Genomic DNA, 25225 nt, shown 5'->3' with positions numbered 1-25225 from the left:
CTGAGACAACTTATCCCCTTGTTTAAGTAATCATACCTGGAGACGTTGGCCTGAGAATTAGTCACATGCATTTAGAGAGTGGCCAAGGAGGACACCTTACATGCAAAGATATCTAACTTCTTTGAGTCCTTCTCTCTGGTTAAGGATTTGGGAGTTCCTTGTTGTTTTGACCTTTCCTGAACAGAAGCCACCAAAATCAAACAAGAGGGAATTAAGGTATTAAAATCTCCTGGAGATGACCTGGTACATCCTGTCAACTTGCTTGGATGTGGCTGGAATACATGTCTGTGTGTACCACAGGTCTTTCACAGGCTCCGACAGTCCCTCATTTATAGGCAAAGCAAACTGGCCAGGTTTGAAAGGATATAAGATGTGCAGGAGTTTATGGGTTCTTCTTCCAGTCATATATCCAGGGTCTCTGCCATGTGCTTGACTAGGTCCTTCCTGGGACACCTTAATCCACTGAGGCAGGAATGGAAAGGTATCTTCTGGGGAAGATAAGGCGATTGCACCAGGGACAAGATGTTCTTCCCCCTGCAGCAGTTGGATCTTTTCTGCCTTTCCAGGATCTGAGGCTGCATCAGCTGACACAGCTGCAATGGCCTATACTGCCTCTTTGGGGAAAGGCACCTAGCTCTGGAGGCAGTTGATTATTCAGTATATTTCATCCAAGGGTGGGGCCATTTTATCTGGAGTGTGCTGCCTCTGAGTGGGAGAGGATAGTACTAGAGATACCCCCTTAACTTCTTGTACTGACAGTTCAGAAATTAGTAGCTTGGATATTACCACTTTCAGCCTCACTAGGATATATGACTCCAGTACTAGGCCCACAAGTATAGTCATTTGGTACCATAAATCATTTGGGTACTATCACAGCCAGTGCAGAGTTTACTGGATATGAAGGAACATGGGTCTGACATGTCCAGTATACACATGGTAGATACCAAGAACTGTGGCACTTAGTATCAAGGCTCTAGGTACCGAGGCACCTGGTGCCAAGTTCAGTACCAAGATATGTGTTGGCCGTAGATTTTAGTGGGTCCACTGGCATTTTTACTAATTGGTACCAGGTACTTGAGGGGGTCTTGTCAGTCTTTTGACTCTTAGGAGACTAAGCCCAAGATGAGCCTGAAGTCTGACTCATGTCTTGACTTACTAAACACTGGAGAAAGTGACCTATGCCTTGGCCCATCCCTGGAATAGTGGTCCTTTTCCCCACATCACATGTCATTGACTTTGGAATACAGGTAGACAACTGAAGCCTCTTAGAAGGAGGGATCTGGCTGCTCAGGCTGAAATCTTGGCTCACTGGAGAACTAACTTAGAGGGACTGACCAGTTACGTGGCCTAGCTCTGACCTTCCTCTCAATGTCTGAGGAGGCAAGCATTGAATCTTTGAGGAGGACCGGTTTCATGCAGGCTCACAAGTGCACTTAGAGAAGGAACAATACACAGAGCATTCCTCAGAAATGTGTCCCTCTCCTAGGCTGGGCAAGCAGTGGAAGTGCTGCTCACAGGCATCAATCCTTCATCTGAGGGTCAGGTCTTGAATCCTGGAGATTTAGCTTCTGCCATGTTGCTAGCACACCTATACAGAAGTGGGAGTCTAGCTTAAACTGCAACTAAATATTTATTTTTTTAGCCAATGGGGAATAAGTATCTAACTATATGAAATAATAATAACTACCAAGTACTAAGACTACTAACTACACTAGCACAATATGCAGAGAAAGCAAACATAGTAAACATTTCATTTCACTGCCTTGGGCAGTAAGAAGGAACTGGACCTCCTCTGCTCTTCATGCCCTCGAGTGGGGAAGGAGGGCACAAGGATATCTAGGTTTCAGGCATGGCCCTAACAGACAGTGCAGGCAAAGAGAATCCAGTCTCCCATGCAGGGGGACCAAGAGTGAAATCCATGTGGACAGTCATGCAAAGAGGAACCAAATGTTTGTTGTAGTTTTGATGGACAGGATCTAGAAATTAAGACCAGATCTAGCAAAGGCTTGCAGATGTGACTTCAGTAGGTCTACTGCATGAGTCTTTACAGGATCAGATGTTAAAATTGAAAACATGGCTACACTGTGAACTGTATTTATGTTTAAATGAGTGGACAAATGCATGCAAGAAAGAAAACGACGTGTCCTATAAAAATACATATGTTTATATTTTTGTTGTATATAATTAGTGGATTCTGTACAGCAAAGCCAAACTAAAACTTGCAAATGTGTCAGAGAAGGTCAAAACATTTTCAGCACCAGTTCAAGGGGATCCCTTGATGATAACAGTTTTTAGCAGTGGGTCAATTTCTTACTGTAAACTGGGTGTGTGACAGATAGGGTTGCCAGATGTTCAGTTTTAGACCAGAAAGTCCAGTTGAAAAGGTGACTTGGAAGTGTCCGGTCAGCACAGCCAGTCTGCCCCACATCCTCTGCCTCAATTTTCCTGCTCCAGCCCCTTACTCCAGGGACTGACCCCCCTCCCCACCCCATTATGCCCCCACCCCAGCCTCCTACTCTGGGGACTAACCTCCTTCACCCTGCTGTGCCCTGATTGCCCCCACCCTGGCCCCTCACTCTGGGGACCGATTCCCTCCTTCCACCCCACTGTGCCCCCATTACTCCTCCCCATCCCCTTGCTGCAGGGACCGATGCCCCTCTCTGCCCCACTGTGTCCCAATGAGAGGAAAGTGCAAAGAAAAAAAATTACATTGCTCTTATGGGGTTCCCAAGTAGGAGCAACAGTTAGAGGTTGGCTCATGCCCCAAATTATGAAGGTTCATAGCCTTTTAGATATCCCCTCCACCAGGCTCCCAGAGATATACAATTTCTTGCCACTCCACCAAGATGAACAGAGTAAAATTGTCACTCATCTCCAACATGGCCATATCCCCACATGATGCAAGAGAGTGGAGCATGCTTTGAAGATGCAGCTGAGAAAGTCATTACAGCAATAAACCTAATAAACTAAAAAATCCAAAAAAATAACCCTCATAATGCATTTCTCTTATAATAATAATATTAATAATTGGAGATATACCCAATCTCTTAGAACTGGAAGGGACCTTGAAAGGTCATCAAATCCAGCCCCCTGCCTTCACTAGCAGGACCAAGTACTGATTTTTGCCCCAGATCCCTAAGTGGCCCCCTCAAGGATTGAACTCACAACCCTGGGTTTAGCAGATCAATGCTCAAAACAATGAGCTATCTAATCAGATCAGGAACATTTAACACAAGTTTGACTTTTCAGACTGCACAACTGCATTTTATTAATCCACCTGATTTTTTAAATCCAATTTAAAAACAGCTATCCTTATAGAGAACATCACTAGAAATATGTAGAATTGTATTTGTACTACTGTGGAAAATGTATTTGCTCTTTTTATAAAGAGTGTTTTATAAATGAATTATGCATTTTGGTGCTCACATTGTGCCAGATGAATACAGAGACTGAGCACAGGGCAGGGTGTTGGAGAAAGAGGCGGACCAGGAGTGGGGCCTCAGGGTGAAGAGGTGGGGCAAGGGGCAGGGCAGGATGTCCAGTTTTCAGCTATTAGAAAGTTGTCCACCCTAGATCACTCTTCGGCCCATAGCCAACATCTGCTGGGTTCCCAGTTATGTACACAAGACAAAGGGTTTTCATGTGGCTGTCACCTGCTTCAGGTGGGGCACCACCTGCAGCAGTCTTACCCAGCAACAACAAGCAAGGCACTGGTAGCAAATCATCACAGTCGTCTTGCATACGGCCTACCTTTCCTCAGGGAGGCCCTGATAGGCATCAGTCTCTCAAGCAGGCTTCTGCCATGAAGTGAGAGCTAGAGTTCTGCTCTCCTTCCCTGACAGCTGAGCTGGGCTCGCCATCTTTAACCCCTCCCTCCAATCCTGATACCTCTTGCAGATGCAGCAGGGTAGGACTCAGCCCACAGCAGTTCATTAACCCTTTTCTAGTCAGTGTGAGGTTTGTATCCGCATCACACTGGGTTTTACTGGCAAAAAGTGCCACAATCACTAACAGATAATTCAGTCCTTTTCTTTAAACACTGTATCAAATAAAACTCCATCAGTTACACAAATTTTTACCAACCTGTAATACTGCTCTTTCTGGTATATTTGATATTTCATCTTTGACTGTTTCTGAGGTAGAAGAATATTGTACATCATCCTGTTTATCAAAATATTCTTCCTGGTCTCCCTTTACCAAACGCTGAAAAAAATAACATAACAGAAGTATAACTATCCTTATCCAAATTAAAGTGTCATCTTTTCTTGTACATTGAATACGTTCTGAGATATTATAAAAAAGACTCAATTAATATATCAACATTTATAAATTAAATTAGGTTTTTTAATTCACATAGATTTAAAAATCTACTTAATAAAATAAGAACAATGAATATTACTCCAACAATATCATGATGAAGTTCATGAGGTATTTTACAAATACATGTACTGTGCATCTTAGAACACCTGTTTTATACTAGTTTGTACGTACAGTACAGTAGAAATATAGCTATTTGCTGTGTAAAAGAGAAGAAGGGAAGATGAAAGCAAGAGAAAGAGAAGGAAAATGGGGAAGGGAGATTAGGAAGAAGGGAAGAACAGGTGGGGGAAAATGGCAGTTTTAGATTGTGTCTTTCCGCCATGAGCACAGTTATCCTTCAGACAGCAGTTTGTATCCTCCAGCTTTTTTAAATTATTTCCTATTATAATAATGAAGAGTCTGTCCCTGCAACATGGAAGTGAATGAGAGCTTTGTTGTTGACTTCAAGGGCTAAAGGATTAGGGCCTAAATTGAGCTTTTCCAGTCATTTAGAGCCCCATCCTGCAAAGGCTCCATCCCTGTGCATTCATTCCCCAAATCCATGTAAGAATTAAGGCCACAATGTTTTCAACAGAAAATGATAACTGAAGTGGCAGATTGGCCAAAAATTGCAGCTGAAAGGGTAACCATAGGCATGGAAGAAGGAGAAGGAGCCTAAATAGTCCAGGTAACCTTAGTAAAAGAAACCAAAAATGAATGCATCAATACATTCAAAATAATCGAGAAAGGAGTGTTTATAATCTTTTCTCTAACATGTTATCTTACCCTTCTAAGAGGAATTAATTTTCATATGGGAAGGATACGTTGCTGGATTTTTTTTTAAGAAAAAAAAGGAGATATATTCTAATAATAAGAATCCATAAGAAGTTGTGCATTAATAGGTTATTTGTGCACTCCTCAATGATAAAAATACAAGGTTTCCAGCCTCACAATGCAAATAAGACAGTATCCTATGAATGCAAATCCAACTATGATCTACTGGGATACTGGTCCTAAGTATTCCAGATACTTTTTTACATATACCAAAACAGGCCCAATTCACTGTGGGCTAAGGTAAACTGCGACAGAAGACTGGGACAAATCATCCTCAGCATTGTCTCATGGCTTAATTATGGTTAGCTGAGACAATGTCTGAGCATGATTTATCCTGGTCTACAGTGACTGCTAAGTCATGGTCACCATCATGTCAGTTAACTCGTATCTTCAGAATCGTGTTCAAACACAATAAAATATTGTAATGCAGACAAACATAGTAAAACAGAGACAGAAACACTGTCTATCCCTCTTGAGCTAATGGGTTTTGCTGGCATAGAGAGGAGTACTTGACAACTCCTTGATTCAGTTTTGCTTAAATTAGCCTATTTTTTTAAAAAAAATATTAAGTTACCTTTTAATTGCAGTTGAAAAGTATCGTTGATGGAAAATTTCCCTTATGTTTACAATATCACAAACAATGGAAGCACTCAGAATATATTTTTAGAGCGGTGAAAGTCTGAGAAGATAATATTTAAGAACTATAAAAACTGCAACCCTGCAAAGCAACTCCAGCATTAACAAGATTTCATGTTTAACAAATTGTTTGCACAGTGCTTTGAAAATGCAGTGTTACCTAAGTACTAAGTAAGCACAGTGGTAGCAGTAGTATAGTAGAATGGCTCATTTTAATTTTATGTACCAAGGATTGCTTTCCCACAGCAGCTTCAGTTCATGGAGATATATTGTTTAATCATTCAGCATGTTATATTTAAAATTCTGTGTAATGTACCTCAAAATATGCTTTTGTTTTTGCAGAACTCTGAGCCTCTGCATGCCACGCCTTTAGGATAATTTTGTGCAAACTGTCATTAAAGACCTTTTGTATCCTCATTGCTGCCACTAGAAAAAATGTATTTCATTATAAAAGTTATGAAAGCAAGGACCTCATTTCTGAATAAATATTTCAGTTAAACGCCTTTGATGAAATGCAGTTCTGTATACAACCATCTCTACGGATTTATAACTGTTCACAGCTTTGTTCTTTATAATGAAACATGCAGAAACAACACTCTCACAGCATATGTACTGGTTCATACAAATACACTATGTTTCCAGGCAAAGCGAAAAAGTGTTATATGATCTTATTTTAATAGCCATCTATAAAGGCATGTTTAATCTGCAAGTTGGATCTGCCAAAAAACAGTAAGTTCACCAATTCTTAAATTCCAGAACAAGTAGCAAGTTTGAAGAGTGCCGTCAGAGCGAAGGAAAAAAATGTACGCTGTCCTCAGTGAAATGGAGCAGGACGTAACTCACTCACTTTACATGTAACATTTTGAGAGTGTGCAGGTTCAAGAATAATAAAGGCAGATTAGTGTTTTCAACATAATTCAAAAATGTAGTCTTAACGTAATCGCTATGAAAGTTTTGTTTTATATTTCCTGTTTTAAATGCTATAGTTCCTTGTCCAGTATGTCTGGTCTGAATTTTCAATTTAAAAGATCTGATTCTTAAGAAACTTGACCTAGTTTCAGAATGGAAATGGTTTAAAAAGAACTGTAGAACTACATGTTACTATAAAACTGGTAGATTCTATCTTGTATCATCATGATTACCCTCCAAAGAATTTTCTTAAAAGCTGTCACTTTCATTTCCAACAAAAATTCTTGCATCTTTTAAACTGGGTTTATATGCAGCTTGTTATTTGGTGTCTTTTTCTTTTAAAATTACATAGTTTTCAACAGATTTTAAATAATTTTTATACTTCACATACAGAAGACACTGTACAAATATATGAGCCAAATTCTGTTCTCCAGTTTGAATGGGTACCAACATAAGTTCCACCTGTATCTGAGAGCAGAATTTGGTATTTTATTCCCAACCGTGCAAACTTTAACTACCCCAGTAGTTCCTGCTCACATGAGTAGTCACGTTTAACTCAGTGGGACTATTTGTTTTAAGTAAAGACTGCAAGAAGAATTCTCAATTGTACATTTTGATATTTTAACTATATCCTAAAAATGTTCACACTAAATTTATGTCACTGTTTTTACACACACAAACTAAATTATCTTGAAAATGAAAATGAATAAACTGAACAATTTAAAAGACCTTTAAAATATTTACCTGGTCTTTGGGTCACAGGAACTCTTACAAATTAAATATTTATAAATAATTCAATGACCTTTTAAAAGTCATGCAGATGTCACACAGCAGAGTTTGACATGGATTTAAAGTATACCAGCTCTGCAACCAGGATTTTGATGTTACTGTTTAAAAACAGATCCTATATTAAAGCAGTCCAGACACTAGACCTTAGAATTATATCCCTAAAAATAACAATTTCATGTCTTATTTTTCATCAAACTCAAAACCAAAAATAATTTTATACAAGAAAAAAAATTATTTTCTCTGCAGTGAGACATACAAGATCTATTTTTGTCCTAGGAGAACACTGCACAAATACTTACAATAATCTAAAACTCTGTGAATAACTGAGTATGCAAAGTTATTAATGAGCTGCAAGCACAACAGAGTTCAAAGACTCACAGCTTCTGTGTTGCTCAAATATTATTAAGCTTATAGTATATAAATTGTATTCTGTTCATGCAAAGCAGCTTGTAAGACTTACATGCTGTTAGTTCCTTGCGAAACTGTACCCAAGCTCTCCACTTCTGTACTACTACTCTGGTTATTCTAGTGTCATAATGGGCTGCTGCAACAGCCATCTTCCGCTTTACAAGTGCTCTACTGTTTTTTCGCAACAGACAATATTGCATCCATTCTCTGCAATGTTAAGGCACAGTTAATAATTTTATTAATGTTTCTGACTTGGATGGAGTAAAATGCATAAAACTCTGCAACTTAATACAAAGGATGTGGAAGATAAGCTGATGAACATAAACTTAATGGCTCAAACTAAGTCATATGATGGTGGTTATTTTTTCCAATACAATTCTTATGGCTGATATATTTCAATAATAGTTCCTCCAGGCCATATCGTTTTTAATAAAGTTTCTGCCTTCGATTAATATGTTACATCATCAGTTTTTAAAATATCTGACTGATTCTATTCATTAATTGCTCCAGCTAGTATGTGATTATTGAGACCCTGATTCAAGAAAGTATCCATATTCAAGAAAGGCACTTAAGCACATGAAAGCAACGGAACTTAAACACATGCCTAATGTTAAGCCTGTGTATAAGCAATTTCTCAAATAGTGATGGATTTAAGAAGGGATGGACTTAGACTAGCTGCCAGCAACTGGCGCCCTAGGCAAATAATGCAATCAGCACCCCCTACCCCCAAACCCCAAGAGCAGATATAGGCTGAGGTTTTTGGTAAACTGGGAAACATTTTACTCCTTTTTTCCTTTGAATGTTTTTAAGCGTTTTTTTTAAAACAGAGGCTTAATTATTCAGTTTGTCCATCCCTCTGTCCGACCAGTGTTTCTGAGATCAGATAAAACAGAGATAAAAAATTTTCAGAATAGATTTGTAGATGACAGCTGGATATTTCAGTCTGATTTCAAATAAAAATGCATTACAAATCCAAAATCATCCATTGCGCTACCCTGCTTTAACTTCCATTACCACCACATCCAATATAGAAAAAAATAATAAAACTCTTCAATTAACTTTAACCTGTATTTTCAAAACACTCCAAATAAAAAACACTCTGTGCTCTTAAAACATGACTTTTCTTGCTTTAAGTTTTGAAAATTCAGTCACTAGTTCTTTTAGATCCAGTTTTCCAGCTATTTCACACTCTATTGACATTGTGGCAAGTCCAACAAATCTCTTTTGCACCATTGTTGAACACAGATATGTTTTTATCAATTTTAACTTTGAGAAGCTACATTCCTCACTAGCTACGGAAACTGGAAATGTTAAAAGAATGCATAGAGCTATAAAAATGTTTGGAAAACTGTCTGTGAGTTTATTTTCACAAACAAACTTCAGAACTTCTTCAGGAGTGGAAGGTTTCTTAAATCATCTTGAAAAAGCCTGAATCACTACACAAATCTGTAGCATCAATGTCTTTTGAATTTTCATGAGTCAATGCTGACTCCAGTTTTATACAAAATTATCTTATCTGTTTTGCTGTTTTCTTTTGCAAGAGGTAGATATCATACAGAGAGCCAAATACTGACTCTAGCTGCTGCATCTGTTGAATTCTTTCATCAACCGAGTGAATAGCAGTATCAAGGACTGCGAAGTAGAAATTCACTTTGAACCTTTGTTTTGGGTTCTGAATGGGTACGTCTTGTCCTTCATAGGAAAACTGCTATTTCTTTTGCCGAATGCTAACTGGCTCTGGTTCAAATTCTGTTGGAAAGTCTATTGCTTCAGCAAGCTTGAGAGACTCTACCAGTGTTCTTTCGAACCCTTCATCACTTCTGAATTCTTCCAGAATATTTTTAGTTTGCTGCAGTTTTTGAATAGCAGAATGTATGTTCAAGTTCTTTTCCGGAAGTTGCTGACTAGTGAGGTTAATCTCGAAAAGGCTATTATACCACAAAATGAGTGAAGTCACAAATTTGAACTTGGAAAGGCCATTTGCAAGAGCCTCTGCATCTGAATGTACTGTATTGCCAGATGATCCAGTAAAGGTAGTATCATCAGAAATTTCAATTAGGGTATCATAAATGTTTCCAAGTTCACAGTGAAGAGGCTTCAAGGCATCAGTGAGACTCTCCTATCTTGTCTGACTAAGTGGTTTCACAGAGAACTCACATGGCGAGTCAGAATCTCCCAACGGCATGTTAAGCCTGAGAAAAACACAAACACGTTGCACCAGGTCAAAGAAACTGCTTGCCTCCAAACAGCATCTAGCAGCATCACTGACAACCAAATTCAGAGAATGCGCACTGCAAGGAACGAAAAAGACCCTACGATTGATATCCATCATTCTCCTTTGCACACCATTGCCTTTACCCTTCATATTACTCCGATTATCATAGCCTTGGCCATGTAAGTTTTCAACAGATAATGACATTGTTCCAAGCTCTTGTAGAATAGTTTCAGTCATAAATGTTCCAGTCATCTCCTTCAGTGGTATGAAACCCCCAAAATGTTCCTTTATGAGCATTTCAACATTATCTTCATCCGCAGACTTTTCCATAACCACAAAATGAATGATCACTTGTTCAACATGACTCACATCTGGTGTACAGTCTAGTATTATTGAAAAGTATTTTGCAGAATGGGCAACTTCTACAATTTCCTTTTTAATGGCATTTGCTAGGATTTAAATCAGTTCATCCTGCATATTTTTCCTAAGTAATGAACCTGTGTTTCATGATCAGTTATTTTATGTAGATGCTCCTTCATGACTGGATCAAACAAAGCTAGGTATTCAACAAATTTTTAAAAAAGTTTCCATTACCTGGAGTGTAAAATTTTTCATTTCTACCACAGCCACAGAATGCTAAATTTTGCCCCCTGAGAACTCTCACTAAAGCAATCAGACGCTCTAGTATTTGTTGCCACTATTCTTCTTTTTCCTTGATCACACATAAACTTTCTTCATCAACAGTTTTTCCTTTTTTCAATCATAATTCAAGTTCTTTCCAATTTTGAAAACATTCCAAATGTTCTGTACTTTTCATGTGAAGAGAGAATTGTAGATATGTTTTTCCAGTCCTTCAAACCATTTTCAGTAAGTGATGTACCAATTGCTTGATTTCTCAACAACTTGCATCAAAAGCAAAACACAGAGTCCTTCGACAGTGAATGTTGTAACCAGTTTCGATGAATTTCTTTCCCATTAATGAGTTTCCTCTTGTAATGATGAGCAGAGACTTTTTTCTTTTATTTCCATCCTTAGAGAAGGGAAATTCATTAACTTGTTTGGGTCCATGTTCCACGAGAATTTGCCGCACAGTCATCACATCTGGGCCATGAAGTTGGGTCTCCATATTGTAACTTGTTCGTAACTTCCTCATCCTTTCTTCCTTCTACTTCATTTACTTGAATTTCTGCATGTATCTCTGAAGGTGAATACATTTTCTCCACTTCCATATCAGTCTGATGCTGTGAGCTGCCTTCATCTAGAAGTAAGTTTTCATCATCTTGAGTTTCCAAACTGCTTTTTTGTGGGTGTGAGCTACCCTCATCTCGAAATAATATACCTTCATCTTGATGCTCCAAACTGTTTCCATGCAGACGTGAGCTAACCTCCTCTCCAAGTAAATTTCCTTCATCTGGATGCTGTGAACTGCTTCCATGTTTATTTGGATTAAAGAGAAGATATTTCAGGAAGGATTCCTGCTGTTTTGCTTGGTCCTTTTCCTTCTCAGCCTTTCATTTATGATACTTAGCTCCTGAGGATTTTCTTTTTCCCTCTTTCTGCCAAGGGGTATTTCGATATTGTTATGTACTGTGCTCCTGACTGCAACCATTATAGCCTTAAGGATGGCTGACACACCACGATTGGCGATTTAAACCACATTGCAGCCATCCCAACACATCTTTTCACTACTTAAAGATTCAGATTAATAACATAAACTCGCTTATCTATTAAAATAGTTACTTACAGCATTTACACGGAAACAAAATGACCTTTTTCGATGTTATAACCCGACACTGGTTGTTTGGAAAGAAATCCCCTTCCTCACGGTTACCCACTTGGAGTGTGATGTCATCACTTTCATAGTCTATTAAGTGTTAATGCTATTACTTTTCTTTTATGGACCTTATTTATTACTTGTGAACCAGTTATAACACAGAAAAGTTCATAATTATAAAGCCCGATAATAATGCTAAGGTTTAATAATGCTTAAAGATACCCACATTTTGGATTTATAATACTGAAAGACGTTATTCTTTATTCTTTGGCACCAAGAAACACAATTTTCCACAGTATTCGCTTGATTCTTAATCATCTGCCTGTGAAATGTGTTAAAATGACCATTTGACCTGTATCAGCTCGCAGTCTCTCTGCTCTACATGAATTTCTGGCTATGCCACCTTGATGTATGTTTGAGTTAGGTGTCACTAGCATTGCAGCTCTTGCCACTGGCAGATGTGTTTCATTGTGGCTGAGTTACTGCTTATCAAAATTGCAGAGTTGGTCATCTTGACCCTACGTTGCAAATTGACAAGAAAAAATTCACTAAAAAATGTTATTTATTTTTGCAGTACATAAAAGATTTGACATATTAATAAATTCTCAGAAATGTAGAGAAATTAATTATAATTAATATTCCCTCCATATGCACACAGGAGTTGAAATGATGACATCTTCATTATTTTATTTGTATTTTTTTCATCTTTTTCAATTTTTTTTCGTCAAATTTGGCGTCCCCTTTAACGTGGCGCCCTAGGCGACCGCCTAGTTGGCCTATATGGACAGGCTGCCCCTGGATTTAAGCATATGCTTAAATGCTTTCCTGAACTGGGGTTTAAAAATGTTATTTAAGTTTCTTTGGCAATGTGAATAAAAACTAAAATGAAAGAAGAATATAAATCAACATTTAGATCTAAACCATTTTAACCTTCCACAAAAATACATTAAACATTGTTCTTGCTCTTTTAAGTGACACAGAAGTATTCAGAGCCCAAAGAGAAATATTGTCTCAAAGAATCACACATTGTTTATTAATTATAGTACAGTATTTTTCTTTGTCAGAGCAATACGAAAGATAGCCACTGAAATGAGGCTTCATGACAGCACTTTTATTTGCCAACAAATCTCCAATTTGGAAGCAAAATGTAATTTAATTGAATATAGCTGAGAGCTACTGTAAATGTAACATTTTATGGTTCTAATCCAACTCCCACTGTAAAGTCAATAACAGTGAAACCTGAAATAATGGAGGAGTCTTATGATTTTTACTAAGATTTTTAACTATTTTGACTATCATAGTTATATATCAGACACGTGCACTATCCTCCACTCAAGAAGTAATAGCTTTTTCTGGACCTCTAGCCTTATCTCCCCTAAATGTTAGTTCCAATGGAAAACTGTTGGACCTTTGAAATTCATGGCCACAATGAAGTGATTTTTGATTAACCATTAATTCATTCAGAATGTATGTAAGTATTTATATATAGAGAGAAAAACTGAACCACAGAGAGAACGAGTGAATTGCCCAAAGTCACAAAGTAACTCTGAATAAGAGCCAGAAAGAGAACCCAGATCCTTGACTCTCAGTCCTGTACTTAAACCCTACCCCAAAATATCCTTTCTCCATTGGGATTTTAGTACTCTGGAAAGATTAATCTGTATGAGAGACAGTACAGGGAAGGCCTGGTCCAAAACCCACTGAAGTCAAAAGACTTCCACTGATTTCAATAAACTCTGGATTGGGCCTGGAATTTACAGGCACTCTGAGCTCACTACATTTTGAATACAAAATAACATTGCTAAAAGAAAGCAAAACCGAATAATCTAATTTGGTTATCTATCTTTATTCTGTTTGTGACACTGGCAGTCCAGGTGCCAGATCATGCCAAGGCCCCAGGCCTCACTGATCACTGACAAATGCATAACTGGAAATCAGTCTGGCTTACCTGTGGGTTACTATAGTTAAAACAGATGTTAGTGTTATAAAAATGTGCTTAATGCTCAGACTTTATGGAATGCTTATAGAATGCTGCATGCATGAATCCTACTTATATCTGCTAAAAGGTAATACTGAAGTGTTTGCTCTATAACTGTAAAATGCTTGTTCTAAAACAATGTAACTCACCAACCAGGAAAAAAATTTCAAATAATGCAAAATCCTGGATTCCTGCAGAAGATGTTCTCTCCCACCCATCAGCAAGGACTATGGAATCCGTATGAGTCAGTGAGGAACAAAAACTTTGTTGATTGCTCCTCCCACACAACCATGAAGAGGTTACGGGCAGAAGCGCTCGGCCCATCAGCCTGCACTTTAGAGAACTGGGGATAAAAATCCCTGACCAGAAGGAATTAGGGTCTCTTTATACTGTCTGGTCTCTGAGGGGCAAAGATTCCTAAACATAAACAAGAGATCCCCAGGCTGCTTGGCTTGAATTAGCCTCAAAGGACATAAAATCTTGCTTATTATAGAAGCTTCTATTCCCTTTTGAATTTAAGATTGTAAGTCACATGTGTGCATGCTTAAATGCTTTAGCCTTTTAAATAACTCTCATTTCTTTTTCCTAGTTAATAAACTTCTAGTTAGTTTTTTACAGGACTGCCTACAAGTATTGTCTCTGGCATGAGATCTAAGGTGCAAACTGACCTGGAATAAGTGACTGGTCCGTTGGGACTGGGAGTAATCCGAATATTTTGTGATCTTTGATGTAAAGTGACCATCTGTCACAGAGACAAGCTTGTCTGGGTGGCAAGGTAGATCAGAATGCCCAAGGGGTCTGTGATTCTATGTTAAGGCTGTATAGTGCCTAAGGAGTTTACAATTGTTTCTTGGTTGGTGAAATCTAAGTATAGAACTCGCAATAACACTAAATATTCTAGACAAAGCGGATTTTTTCCTAAAAATTCAGTATTCTTCATGTACAGTACATATACTTACTGAAAGTACACCTTCTTTAAGTTTTTGCTGTAAAAGTTCCATGCTTTGCCACATAACTCATCGGTCATCTAAACAAATAATGTGTTATATTAATACACAAATTAAAAAATGGTGTTGCATAGTGAATGCTTAAAAAGTAGCCAAAAATACTGACAGTTTTATTTTCCATATTGATCAATGCAAATTAAATGGTACAGTTCAAAGAAATTCATGTTCAGATACAATTTTCTGTCTATGACATTTTTCTATGTATCTTTCTTCCCCTATCAACTTCTTTCAATATAAACCTGCTTTTACAGGCATAAAATCTGAAGGCAAAAACTAAATATAGAACTGAACTGTACATATGGAGAAGGCATTAATCTAGCTCACTGTCAGCATTTCTTCCCCAAAATTCACTGTTTTACTGATAAAATATATTTAATTGTTAGAAACATTCTATCTTTTATTTTAAATTCTTCTCTTTTACTTTGTGGTTTGCTAGAATTTAATAACCTTATTAGGGCTGTCAAGTAAGTAAAAAAAACAATCATGATTAATCATGATGTTAAACAATCACAGAATACCATTTATTTAATTTTTTTGATGTTTTCTACATTTTCAAATATATAGATTTAAATTACAACACGAATGCAAAGTATACAGTGCTCACTTTATATTTATTATTGACATTTATATGGATCTATTTAAAATGCACCCTTCCAAAATCTTGGGTACATGAAAAGATTTTTTCTGTAATTTCATAAATTATACAGGACCACTGCCCAATTTTAAGAAACCTTCATCATTTCCTTTGCCAATTACCTTAATGTTCTTATTTAGTAGAATCAATCAAACCAAATAATACATAGAACATCATGACACTGAAACTGGGTCCAGATGCACTTGGAAAGATTGTAACATAGAAGTTCATTACATTGGTAATTCTGTCCAGTTTTGATAAAGACGCTACTATTTTTGGCAATCTACCATATGCGTAGACAACATGCCAATATGAAGATGTACATTTTGGAAGATCATAAAACTAACAATAGAAACAAATGGAAGGTACCACCATTCCTTCACATAAACTACAACAGAAATGGCAGTATCATGAAATAAACTTGATGGAAAAATTAAACCCTTCTGTAATGAAAGATTTTTTTAAAGTACAGATTCAGTGCAATTGCTCAATGATTGTTACCAGCTGTTCATCATTTAGTCCAAAAAGGATGTGCAAATAAGTTTCTGAAATCCTCTTTAATTTTGGCCTTAAGGATGAATCAATACATGTATCCCTGCAAAACAAATAAACAAAAAAGTAAATCATGTAAGCCACATTAGTAACACTGAAGGAAAATTAACTTCTCTACAGCTAACTGATTATTTAATACCCTTACTACCTTCATTCCAACTCTGTTAATGTGCCAAAGCTTTAAATTTATGTTCACCTACTATACGAAAACAGATTTAAGTTCAGTGCTATGTTCATAGACTCATAGACTTTAAGGTCAGAAGGGACCATTATGATCATCTAGTCTGACCTCCTGCACAATGCAGGCCACACAATCTCACCCATCTACTTCTATAACAAACCCCTAACCTACGTCTAAGGGCTGGTCCACACTGGGGGGGGAAATCGATCTTAGATACGCAACTTCAGCTACGTGAATAACGTAGCTGAAGTCGAATATCTAAGATCAGATTACTCACCCGTCCACACCATGCGGGATCGATGTTCGCGGCTCTCCGTGTCGATTCCGGAACTCTGTTGGGGTTGATGGAGTTCCGGAATCAATATAAGCGCACTCGGGGATCGATATATCGCGTCTAGATTAGACGCGATATATCGATCCCCGAGCAATCGATTTTAACCCGCCGATACGGCAGGTAGTCTGGACGTGGCCTGAGTTATTGAAGTCCTCAGAGATACACTTGGGTCATTTGGGGTCAAAATTTAACCTATCTTTAAAAAGATATAACCTAATGGAAAATGCTCAAGTTACAAAATATTTTTCCATTCTTAATCCTGATTTTTTTTCAAACAGTCACTATTTATGTATGATTTATAGACCTTCATGCATTGTTTTCTGCTGATGCAGAGTAGTCTGTAAGCATGCATAGGAAGTAAAAGTAATTTAAAAAAACTTAATCCCATAACCAAATGAATAAAACACAGCCATGTTGATTTATACTTCCATGAGAAACACGGGAAAAAAATGTTTGCCAGAGGATAAAAACAACAGAAAAAGAAATTCTATTGTCAACCTTTTAAGAAGATGTTAAAAATAATGGAAAGTAAACACAGAAGACCCCATAATTATGGACCAAACTGTTACATTTAGCTTTCAGTGAACACTAGGGATATGCAGAGTCCTATAACCCCATAAAGCAATGGTCCCTAAACTGTGGAGGGTGCCCCCCAGGGGAGAATGAAGGAACATTTGGGAGGGTGCGGTGGGGCCCGAGCCAATCCAGACATGGGGTGGGGAGAAAGCGCCATCCAGCCCCACTCTGCCACCTGCTCCACTCTGACCCTGCCTCCAGCCCCAGCCACAGGTCTGGCCCCGGCCTCGGCCACTGGCTCCTGACCCTATTCCCGGCTGTGGCTCCATACCTGGCCACGACCCCAGCTGCAGTTCTAGCCCCAAACACGGGCCCACTGTCGGATGCAGCCCTTGGCCCTTATCATGGCCAGGTAAGGGGGGGCATGAACAGGTAAGGGAGGGGCAGACAAAAAAGTTTGGGGACTACTGTCATAGAGAGCTCCAGGAGGGGGTTTAGTATGCAGAGAGACTGTGCAAACTGCACCATACCAATGGATGGCGCTATCTGCTCTATAGGTCAACTGGTCCATTCCATGGACAGGTACAGAGGGAGGCACGGACATGGTCCCATCTCCTCCTCACCTCTCATCCATTCAGAGTAAAGTGGGATCCTGATGGCATAGGGAAGCAGCAACTATTCCATGTGCTACTCCTGAGGGCATTCTGTGCCAAAAAATTAAAAATTCTACACATAATATTTTAAAATTCTGCAAGTTCTATTTGTTAATAAATAAATGCAGAGGCTCCAGCATGGCACTGGGGAGAACAGGCCACTGGCTGCATCCTGCCGCCCCCCACCCCCTACCCCAGGACACGGACTCAGCGGTGAGGCTGTACCAGACCTTGACACCGCACAAGGCCTGGGCCTGCCCCCAAAACACCCTGGGGCCCTGCCCCTCTGTGCCAGGTGCACTAGATGTGGGACAGGCAGGCTCAACCAGGCAGGATCCAAGTGTGAAGGGGCTCGATGTGGGAGGATCCAAGTGTGAGGTGAGAGGGTTCTGCGTGGGACAATCTGGGTGCAGGCAGCTCAGCGAGGGGTCTAGGTGTGGAGGGATCTGGATGCACAGAGGCTGGTTGAGGGAGTTCCAGATGCAAGGGCAATGGGACTCTGCAGAGGCTTCCCGGTGAAGGTGGTTGGGGCTCAACGGAGGGGTCTGGGTGTGGGGGGTCTCAACTGGGGGAGTGGGGGTTGGTGGGGTGGGGTCTGGGTGCAGCTAGTTGGGGGTCAGAGGTGTGGGTGTCTGGATGTGGGGGCCCAGGGTGATGCGGGGGGTGTGGCTTGTCAGGGTTGGGGGGTTGAGTGCAGGGAGTTCAGTGGGTATAGAGGCAGGGAGTCTGGGTGCCAGGGGCTCCAGATGATCGGATTAAGGTTCAGCAGGGTGTGGTTCGTGTATGGAGTGCTGGGGGCTCTGTATGGGGTGAGGCTTGGCAAGGGTTTCTGGGTATGGAAGGTCCGGATGCATGGGGGTTGGGAAGATGGGGGAGCAGCTCCCCATACAGTGACCCCTCCCCCCCACAACTGAGGAGTGATGAGGGCAGGAAGCAGAGGAGGATGCTCAGCTTCCTGCAGCTAGTGGAGGTTTCTTGGGGTGGGTCTGACACAACTCCAGCCATTCCTTGCAGGTGAACAGGAAGTCCCATCCTCTCCTGTCTCCAGCCCAGCTGCGACAAGCAGCCGATCCTGGCTCAGGGTAGGAGCCACTGGCTGGGGTATCCCCAACCCCACAGTGATTTACCTCTCCTCCAGCTGCCTGAAATGATGTACCTGTGCTGCTGGGGAGTGGTGTGTGACTGCTCTTGCAGCTTCCCTTTGCTTCCCTGTCAGAAAGACTTTTGCTACAGGGAAACAAAGAAATCTGCAGGGGACATGAATTCTGCGCATACACAGTGGTGTAGAATTCCCCCAGGAGTAATATGCAAAGACTACAATTGTGTGGGACCCTTGCACAGGGTATGTAAGGGAGAGAGGTTCCATTAATATTTCTCCTCCCACTTGTGCACCTGCACATGAGCCAGTCATAGACTGGCCCTATGAAATCCAAGTCACTTTTCTCCATTATCTTTTGCTCCCCCTCTCCTTTTGCCATTTTTAGTCCCCTAACTTCTCTAGCTGCTGTCTAACTATGAGCTCCAACTATGCCTTTTGGGGCCTGATCCAGCAAAGTGCTGAACACCTCCATTTCCCACTGACGTCACTGGGTGTTAGCATGCTCAGCACTTCACAGGAACAGTCCCTTAGTAAATAGGATGCATCAGTGATGGCAGATGTATTGAAGCAGAAACGTGAGAAACTGCATGTTATATAGTAATCCAACCTTTCTACATAATACAAACTTTAATACAAATTGATTTAAAACCAATCCAGCTCTCCTCCTTCGATAAAATTCCCACTGGCCTCCAGAATGTAAGCCTTTGTCGAGACTGTGTTACTAACATCTTAGTCAACAAAAATGCTCATTAGCTCTTTTTTTCTTATATCTGTTCTTTCTTTACACTGAGGAGAGGGATACACTACAGTTTATTTTATAGCTCAATTTAATCATTATGATAGTTTAACATTCCAGGTTTCATTATTGCACTTATTATCTCTAGGAATAAAGCTGTGCACCTGGAAAAGCGCTACTTGGTATAAAACACAACAGCCCAGCTGCTCAGGAACACAGGTCACCAAGATCACATCAGACTGATTCTCTGCTCTCTGAACTGACGCCCCCCCAAAAAAGAGTCCAGTTCAAGATCTCTGTCCTAATATTCAAAGCCCATACAGAGTGGACTTAAGTACCACAGAGATCACCTCTTCAGAAGCATGACCTCACATGAATTATACTGGAGCTATGAAACTATTCACCTATAAGTGAAGTATCTTGAATGAGGAGACAGGACTTTCATAGGAGCTGGACCTACATTACTGAATTTATTCTCACAAAAAGTAAGTACAGCCCTGGGGCCTCACCATGTTCAAAACTGAATACAAAACTCATCTTGTCGACTTGGCTTTCCCACAACAAGCTAATCAGACACACATACACTCTCTGTCTCTCACATACCACAAACTATAAACTAATCAAGATATTTTTCCTACACACTGGGAAGGAGAAAAGTAAGAGAGCAAGTCAGACTGCTATTGTGATTTCCCTTTTGAAGTACTTGGAAGGCATTCAGATACTATAGTGACAGCTCCAATGTCTACTTAGATAGTTAGTTATTAGGGCCCAATTCCACCTCCAGCAAAGTCAGTAGAAATATTCCCTTTGATTGCAGTGTGAATGAGATTAGCCCCTTAGCCTGTAGTTTCTTTTCCCTTACTGTGATGCCTAAGTTTCAAAAAGAGAGAGAGGTGAGAAATAAAAAATGGAAAATAAGTCTATGAGTAATTCAATACATTTAGAGTCACATCCTTAAGTGGTGTATATCAGCACGGACTTCAATGAAGCTATGCCAATTTACACCAGCTGGGGATATAGATCATAATAACAACGAGGTGGCACCTTAAAGACTGACAGATTTATTTGGGCATAAGCTTTCATGGGTAAAAAACCCACTTTTTCAGATGCATGGAGTGAAAATTACAGATACAGGCATAAATATACTGGCACATGAAGAGAAGAGAGTTACCTTACAAGTGGAGAACCAGTATTGACAAGGCCAATTCAGTCAGGGTAGATGTGGTCCACTCCCAATAACTGATGAGGAGGTGTCAATACCAAGAGAGGGAAAATTGCTTTTGTAGTGACCCAGCCACTCCCAGGCCCTATTCAAGCCCAAATTAATGGTGTTAAGTTTGCAAATGAATTGTAGCTCGGCAGTTTCTCTTTGAAGTCTGTTTCTGAAGGGTTTTTATTTTTGAAGGATGGCTATTTTTAAATCTGTTACTGAATGTCCAGGGAGACTGAAGTGTTGTCCTACTAGCTTTTATATGTTACCATTCCTAATGTCTGATTTGTGTCCATTTATTCTCTTACATAGAGACTGTCCAGTTTTGCCAACGTACATGGCAGAGGGGCATTGCTGGCACATGATGGTATAAATCACATCAGTAGATGTGCAGGTGAATGAGCCCTTGATGGTGTGGCTGATGTGGTTGGGTCCTATGATGGTGTCGCTAGAGTAGATATGCGGACAGAGTAGGCAACGGAGTTTGTTACAGGGATTGATTCCTGGGTTAGTGTTTCTGTGGTGAGGTGTGTAGTTGCTGGTGAGTATTTGTCTCAGGTTGGGGAGCTGTCTGTAAGCGACGACTGGCCTGCCTCCCAAGGTCTGTGAGAGTGAGAGATCATTTTCCAGGATAGGTTGTAGATTGTTGATGATGTGCTGGAGAGGTTTTAGCTGGCGGGCTGTACATGATGGCTAGTGGTGTTCTGTTATTTTCGTTGTTGGGCCCAACAAGTGGGGTTTTTTACCCACAAAAGCTTATGCCAAAATAAATCTGTGAGACTTTAAGGTGCCATCAGCCTCCCCATTGTTTTTGTGGATACAGATTAACATGGCTACCCCAATACATAGCCCATAATGTATATCTCAAAATAAAGAGCTCAATAAAGATATGTTATAACAGAAATATAATATTAAATATATTTAGTAAATACTCTGTGAACAATTCAAATAAAAATAGACAAAGGAAAAATATCTTGTATGTTTTTAGTGTAAAATCTCAATATTAATCAATCTATTTGTAATGCGCTATTAATCTCTGGGCATGACGGATATTTATTTTGCAGATGACAGTAAATGCAACATTAGTGCTGTTTTAAAATTGACATGTCAATATTTCACACCACATAGAACACACAAAAACATTTGATAAATACCATAAAATACTATCTAGTCCCTTTTCCATTATTTCTCTGATCTTTTCTTCTAAAAACTTAAGTGGATCCTCTGGACACATAATAAATACACCACATAGTAGAGTCTGCAAAAAAGAACAGAGTAAATTAACACCTTTTACATGTCTGAAACTGTTACACTAAACACAGCTACCAAATGAATTTTAAATAGTATAACATTTATACAATTCTTCTCTATCATTTTATCATTCTGTTTCTTTTATTTAATTCTTATTTTAAATGCCATAATGTATATATCAGTATATTTCAACTGGTAGCCCTCATGCCTCTGGTCATATCATAAGAACAAAACATATGGCACTTCTATAGTACTTTCCACCCAAGGATCTCAAATTTCTTTAAAAGCATTACTAAATTATATCTCACAATAACCTTGTGAGGTAGAGAGGATGTGGAATTGGGTCCTATATAGAATAGTTATAATGTTGCATTGCATTGGAGGATTGGGGCAGTTGCTTTTCAGCAGTGAGTTACGGGACTAGCTAGTTCATTTCTCACTTATGAATAATAAACAATCTTCTTCTTTATCATATCACTGATGCAAATGTAGAACAACCACCATAATTTTACATTTAGATGGTTAGGCCAAATAATTGCACCTGCAGAAGCAGAGTGTATTTCTGTGATGCCTCCTTTGTATTTGTGAATGGGGCATTGTGTTATTTATGTTCTCTGGTCTGTTCTGGGTGACCACAGTTGCACACTACAGAGTCTTTAATTCTCCATTTGTGCAGCAAGCATCTGCATCTGCCATGGTTTGTGTGGATGCAGTTGGAGATCGAAGACAGGGACCTTCTGCATCGGATCTTTCACAGGGTGTTTATTTGTGATTTCTTGTGAGTTCCGTCCAGCTTTCCAAGCTTCATAAGGGTTGAAGCTGCATTGTTGAATGTTAAATGCATGGGTCCAAAACGGCTTCCATGATTTCAAGTGATGGTGAGAGACGTTGTTAAGCTCCTGGTAGATGGGAAGAGGTTCATTTCCATGATCCTCTAGAATTCTCAAAGGAACGAATTCATTATTCATTTTTTCATAAATTAAAAATGAAAAAGGTTTTCTCAGCAGTACAGCTAAACAAGTACCTGGTGAGGCAATGTATAGTTATCTGCCAAAATAAAGACATATTAGAGGATATGCTAATGGACTCTGTGTTTAAGTACACCTCTACCCCGATATAACGCTGTTCTCAGGAGCCAAAAAAATCTTACTGTGTTATAGGTGAAACCACGTTATATCGAACTTGCTTTGGTCCACTGGAGTGCACAGCCCTGCCCCCCTTGAGTGCTGCTTTACCACGTTGTATCCTAATTCATGTATATTGGGTCACGTTATATCGGGGTAGAGATGTGTGGCAAGAAAGATTAAATCAAACTCTATGAACTGGTTACATTACACACATGAGGACAAATTATGGCTATATGCACACAGGAATATCCCAGAAAACCCATGAATAGAGAGGAACACAGGGTAGAAATTTTCCATCATAACTGCACTCCTAAAACTGGAGGAAAGACCACTCTTCTGCAGATGATTATCCTAGAGCACAGTCTGCTGTTTATACAAATACTTCCCCATCCCTAGCAGTGGAAAATATGGCGCTTACCATTAAGAGGACAGCATTTGTCAACAGGCATCACACAGCAATAGCTGAGATACCAGAGTTTTTTCTTTGCTGAAAAAAGGATATCCAGCTTTCCTAAGCTCTCTTCTTATTTCCACTTGCTCCATCACTGTGGACAACAGCACCATTCTCCATGTTATACAGGACTGTAATATGGATGTCATCTTTGACTCAACCCTGCCTCCATGTATAAATCTTGCAGCTTTGTCCTACATAACATCTCTAAGACCTGACTTACCACCAAAATTCTCACTCAGGCTCTCCTAGTTTTGCATCCTGACTATTGCAGATCTCTGGCCTTGACCCCTGCAATCTTAGCTCCTTCAAGTCCATTCAAAATGCTATTGTTCAAATCATCTTCCTGGCTTGTCATTCTGATACCTCAAACTCTTCTCTAGTCCCCTCTACTTACTTTCACTTAATCAGCACATCAAATACACATTTCTTGTCTTTACCTTTAAGGACCTTCACCTTACATAGCTTCTCTAGTAACTTGTCAAAATGCCAGACACTGACATTCTCTACCAATAATCCCAACCTTTACTGCCCACCAGCCAGCTTCATTCTCAAAGTTTCCTTCAAATCTTTTCTTCCATGCCACCCCTTGTGCATGGGGAAAACTCAAAACAGTAAGCTGCCAGCTGACCAAAGATAGGCAGGTCATAAGCTGTGATTCTCTCTTTACTTTACTTTCATTTCCTACTTTCTTCTTATAATTCATTCCTACCATTCCTCTTACCCCAAAATAAAGAATAATAAAAACCCAACAAAACATGTAACTAACAGAACTGTGTCAGTCATCACTATGTTCACTTGCCTATATGCTATACCCAATCAGGGCCGGCTTTAGGAAGTGTGGGGCCCAATTCAAACAGTTTCGATAGGGCCCCGGCAGGGATGACTTAAAAAAAAAAACACATGTAAAAAACCACGTGGGGATGTACTCACCGGGTGGTGCTCCGAGTCTTCAACAGCACTTCAGCGGTGGGTCCTTCACTCACTCCAGGACTGAAGGACCCGCCGCTGAAGTGTCCCCAAAGACCCCAAGCAAGAGAAGGACCCGTCGCCAAAGTGCCGCCGAAGACCTGAAGCACCGCCAAGTGAGTAAAAATTTAAAAAGCACCTCTAGCCAGGGAAGGGATTCTCACTAGGCGCGGGGCCCTCTTAGGAGCGGGGCCCGATTCGGGGGAATTGGTGGAATAGGCCTAAAGCTGGCCCTGTACCCAATCCTCATTATTTTGTCTGCTAGATTCTAAACTCTCCTGGCCAGGGACTATCTCCATCTGCCAGCACCCAGCACAATGGAGCCCTGATTCTGAGTGCAGCCTTTTGGCCACTATCATAACACAAATGATTAAAAATAAAATATCAATAATATTTAAAACAGGAAATAACTATGGTAACTGTGATATTTGCTGACTAATGTCAATACAGAAACACACTATTTATTCATTCTCAAAATCAAAATAATCTTTACCAAGGGGGAGCAGGGTTGTATAAAGGGTCATTGCCAGTCAGACTATGGGTGTGCAATAAGACTGTTTTGTCAGCATAGATATAGTCTGCTTTTTAAGACATTTCCAAAGGGAAGCAGAACTAAGGAATACAAGAAACAAAAGATAAGTAACGAAATAACTTTTTCTTTAG

General features: G+C 39.7%; 1 protein-coding gene across 3 annotated transcripts in view; it reads right to left on the bottom strand.

Moving 5' to 3' along the window:
• The window catches only part of FBXL13 (F-box and leucine rich repeat protein 13), a 201209-nt gene that overhangs the window by 165152 nt on the left and 10832 nt on the right, over positions 1-25225 (bottom strand). For 2 of the 3 annotated variants that reach the window (XM_030555490.1, XM_030555572.1), the window contains exons 2-7: positions 21919-22022; positions 15985-16078; positions 14802-14869; positions 7928-8082; positions 6086-6195; positions 4084-4203 (exon numbers count right to left, since the gene is read on the bottom strand). In XM_030555490.1, coding sequence (XP_030411350.1) covers positions 4084-4203; positions 6086-6195; positions 7928-8082; positions 14802-14869; positions 15985-16078; positions 21919-22022 — 651 coding nt within the window. Of the gene's footprint in view, positions 1-4083; positions 4204-6085; positions 6196-7927; positions 8083-14801; positions 14870-15984; positions 16079-21918; positions 22023-25055; positions 25141-25225 lie in introns of those variants that run through there. The other variant, XM_030555656.1, reaches the window with a different exon arrangement.

Source organism: Gopherus evgoodei, chromosome 1 (assembly GCF_007399415.2).
Source record: "Gopherus evgoodei ecotype Sinaloan lineage chromosome 1, rGopEvg1_v1.p, whole genome shotgun sequence".
Taxonomy (NCBI): Eukaryota; Metazoa; Chordata; order Testudines; family Testudinidae; genus Gopherus; species Gopherus evgoodei.
Note: the sequence above shows the minus strand (reverse complement) of the source record. Positions and strands in the feature narration are given on the sequence as shown.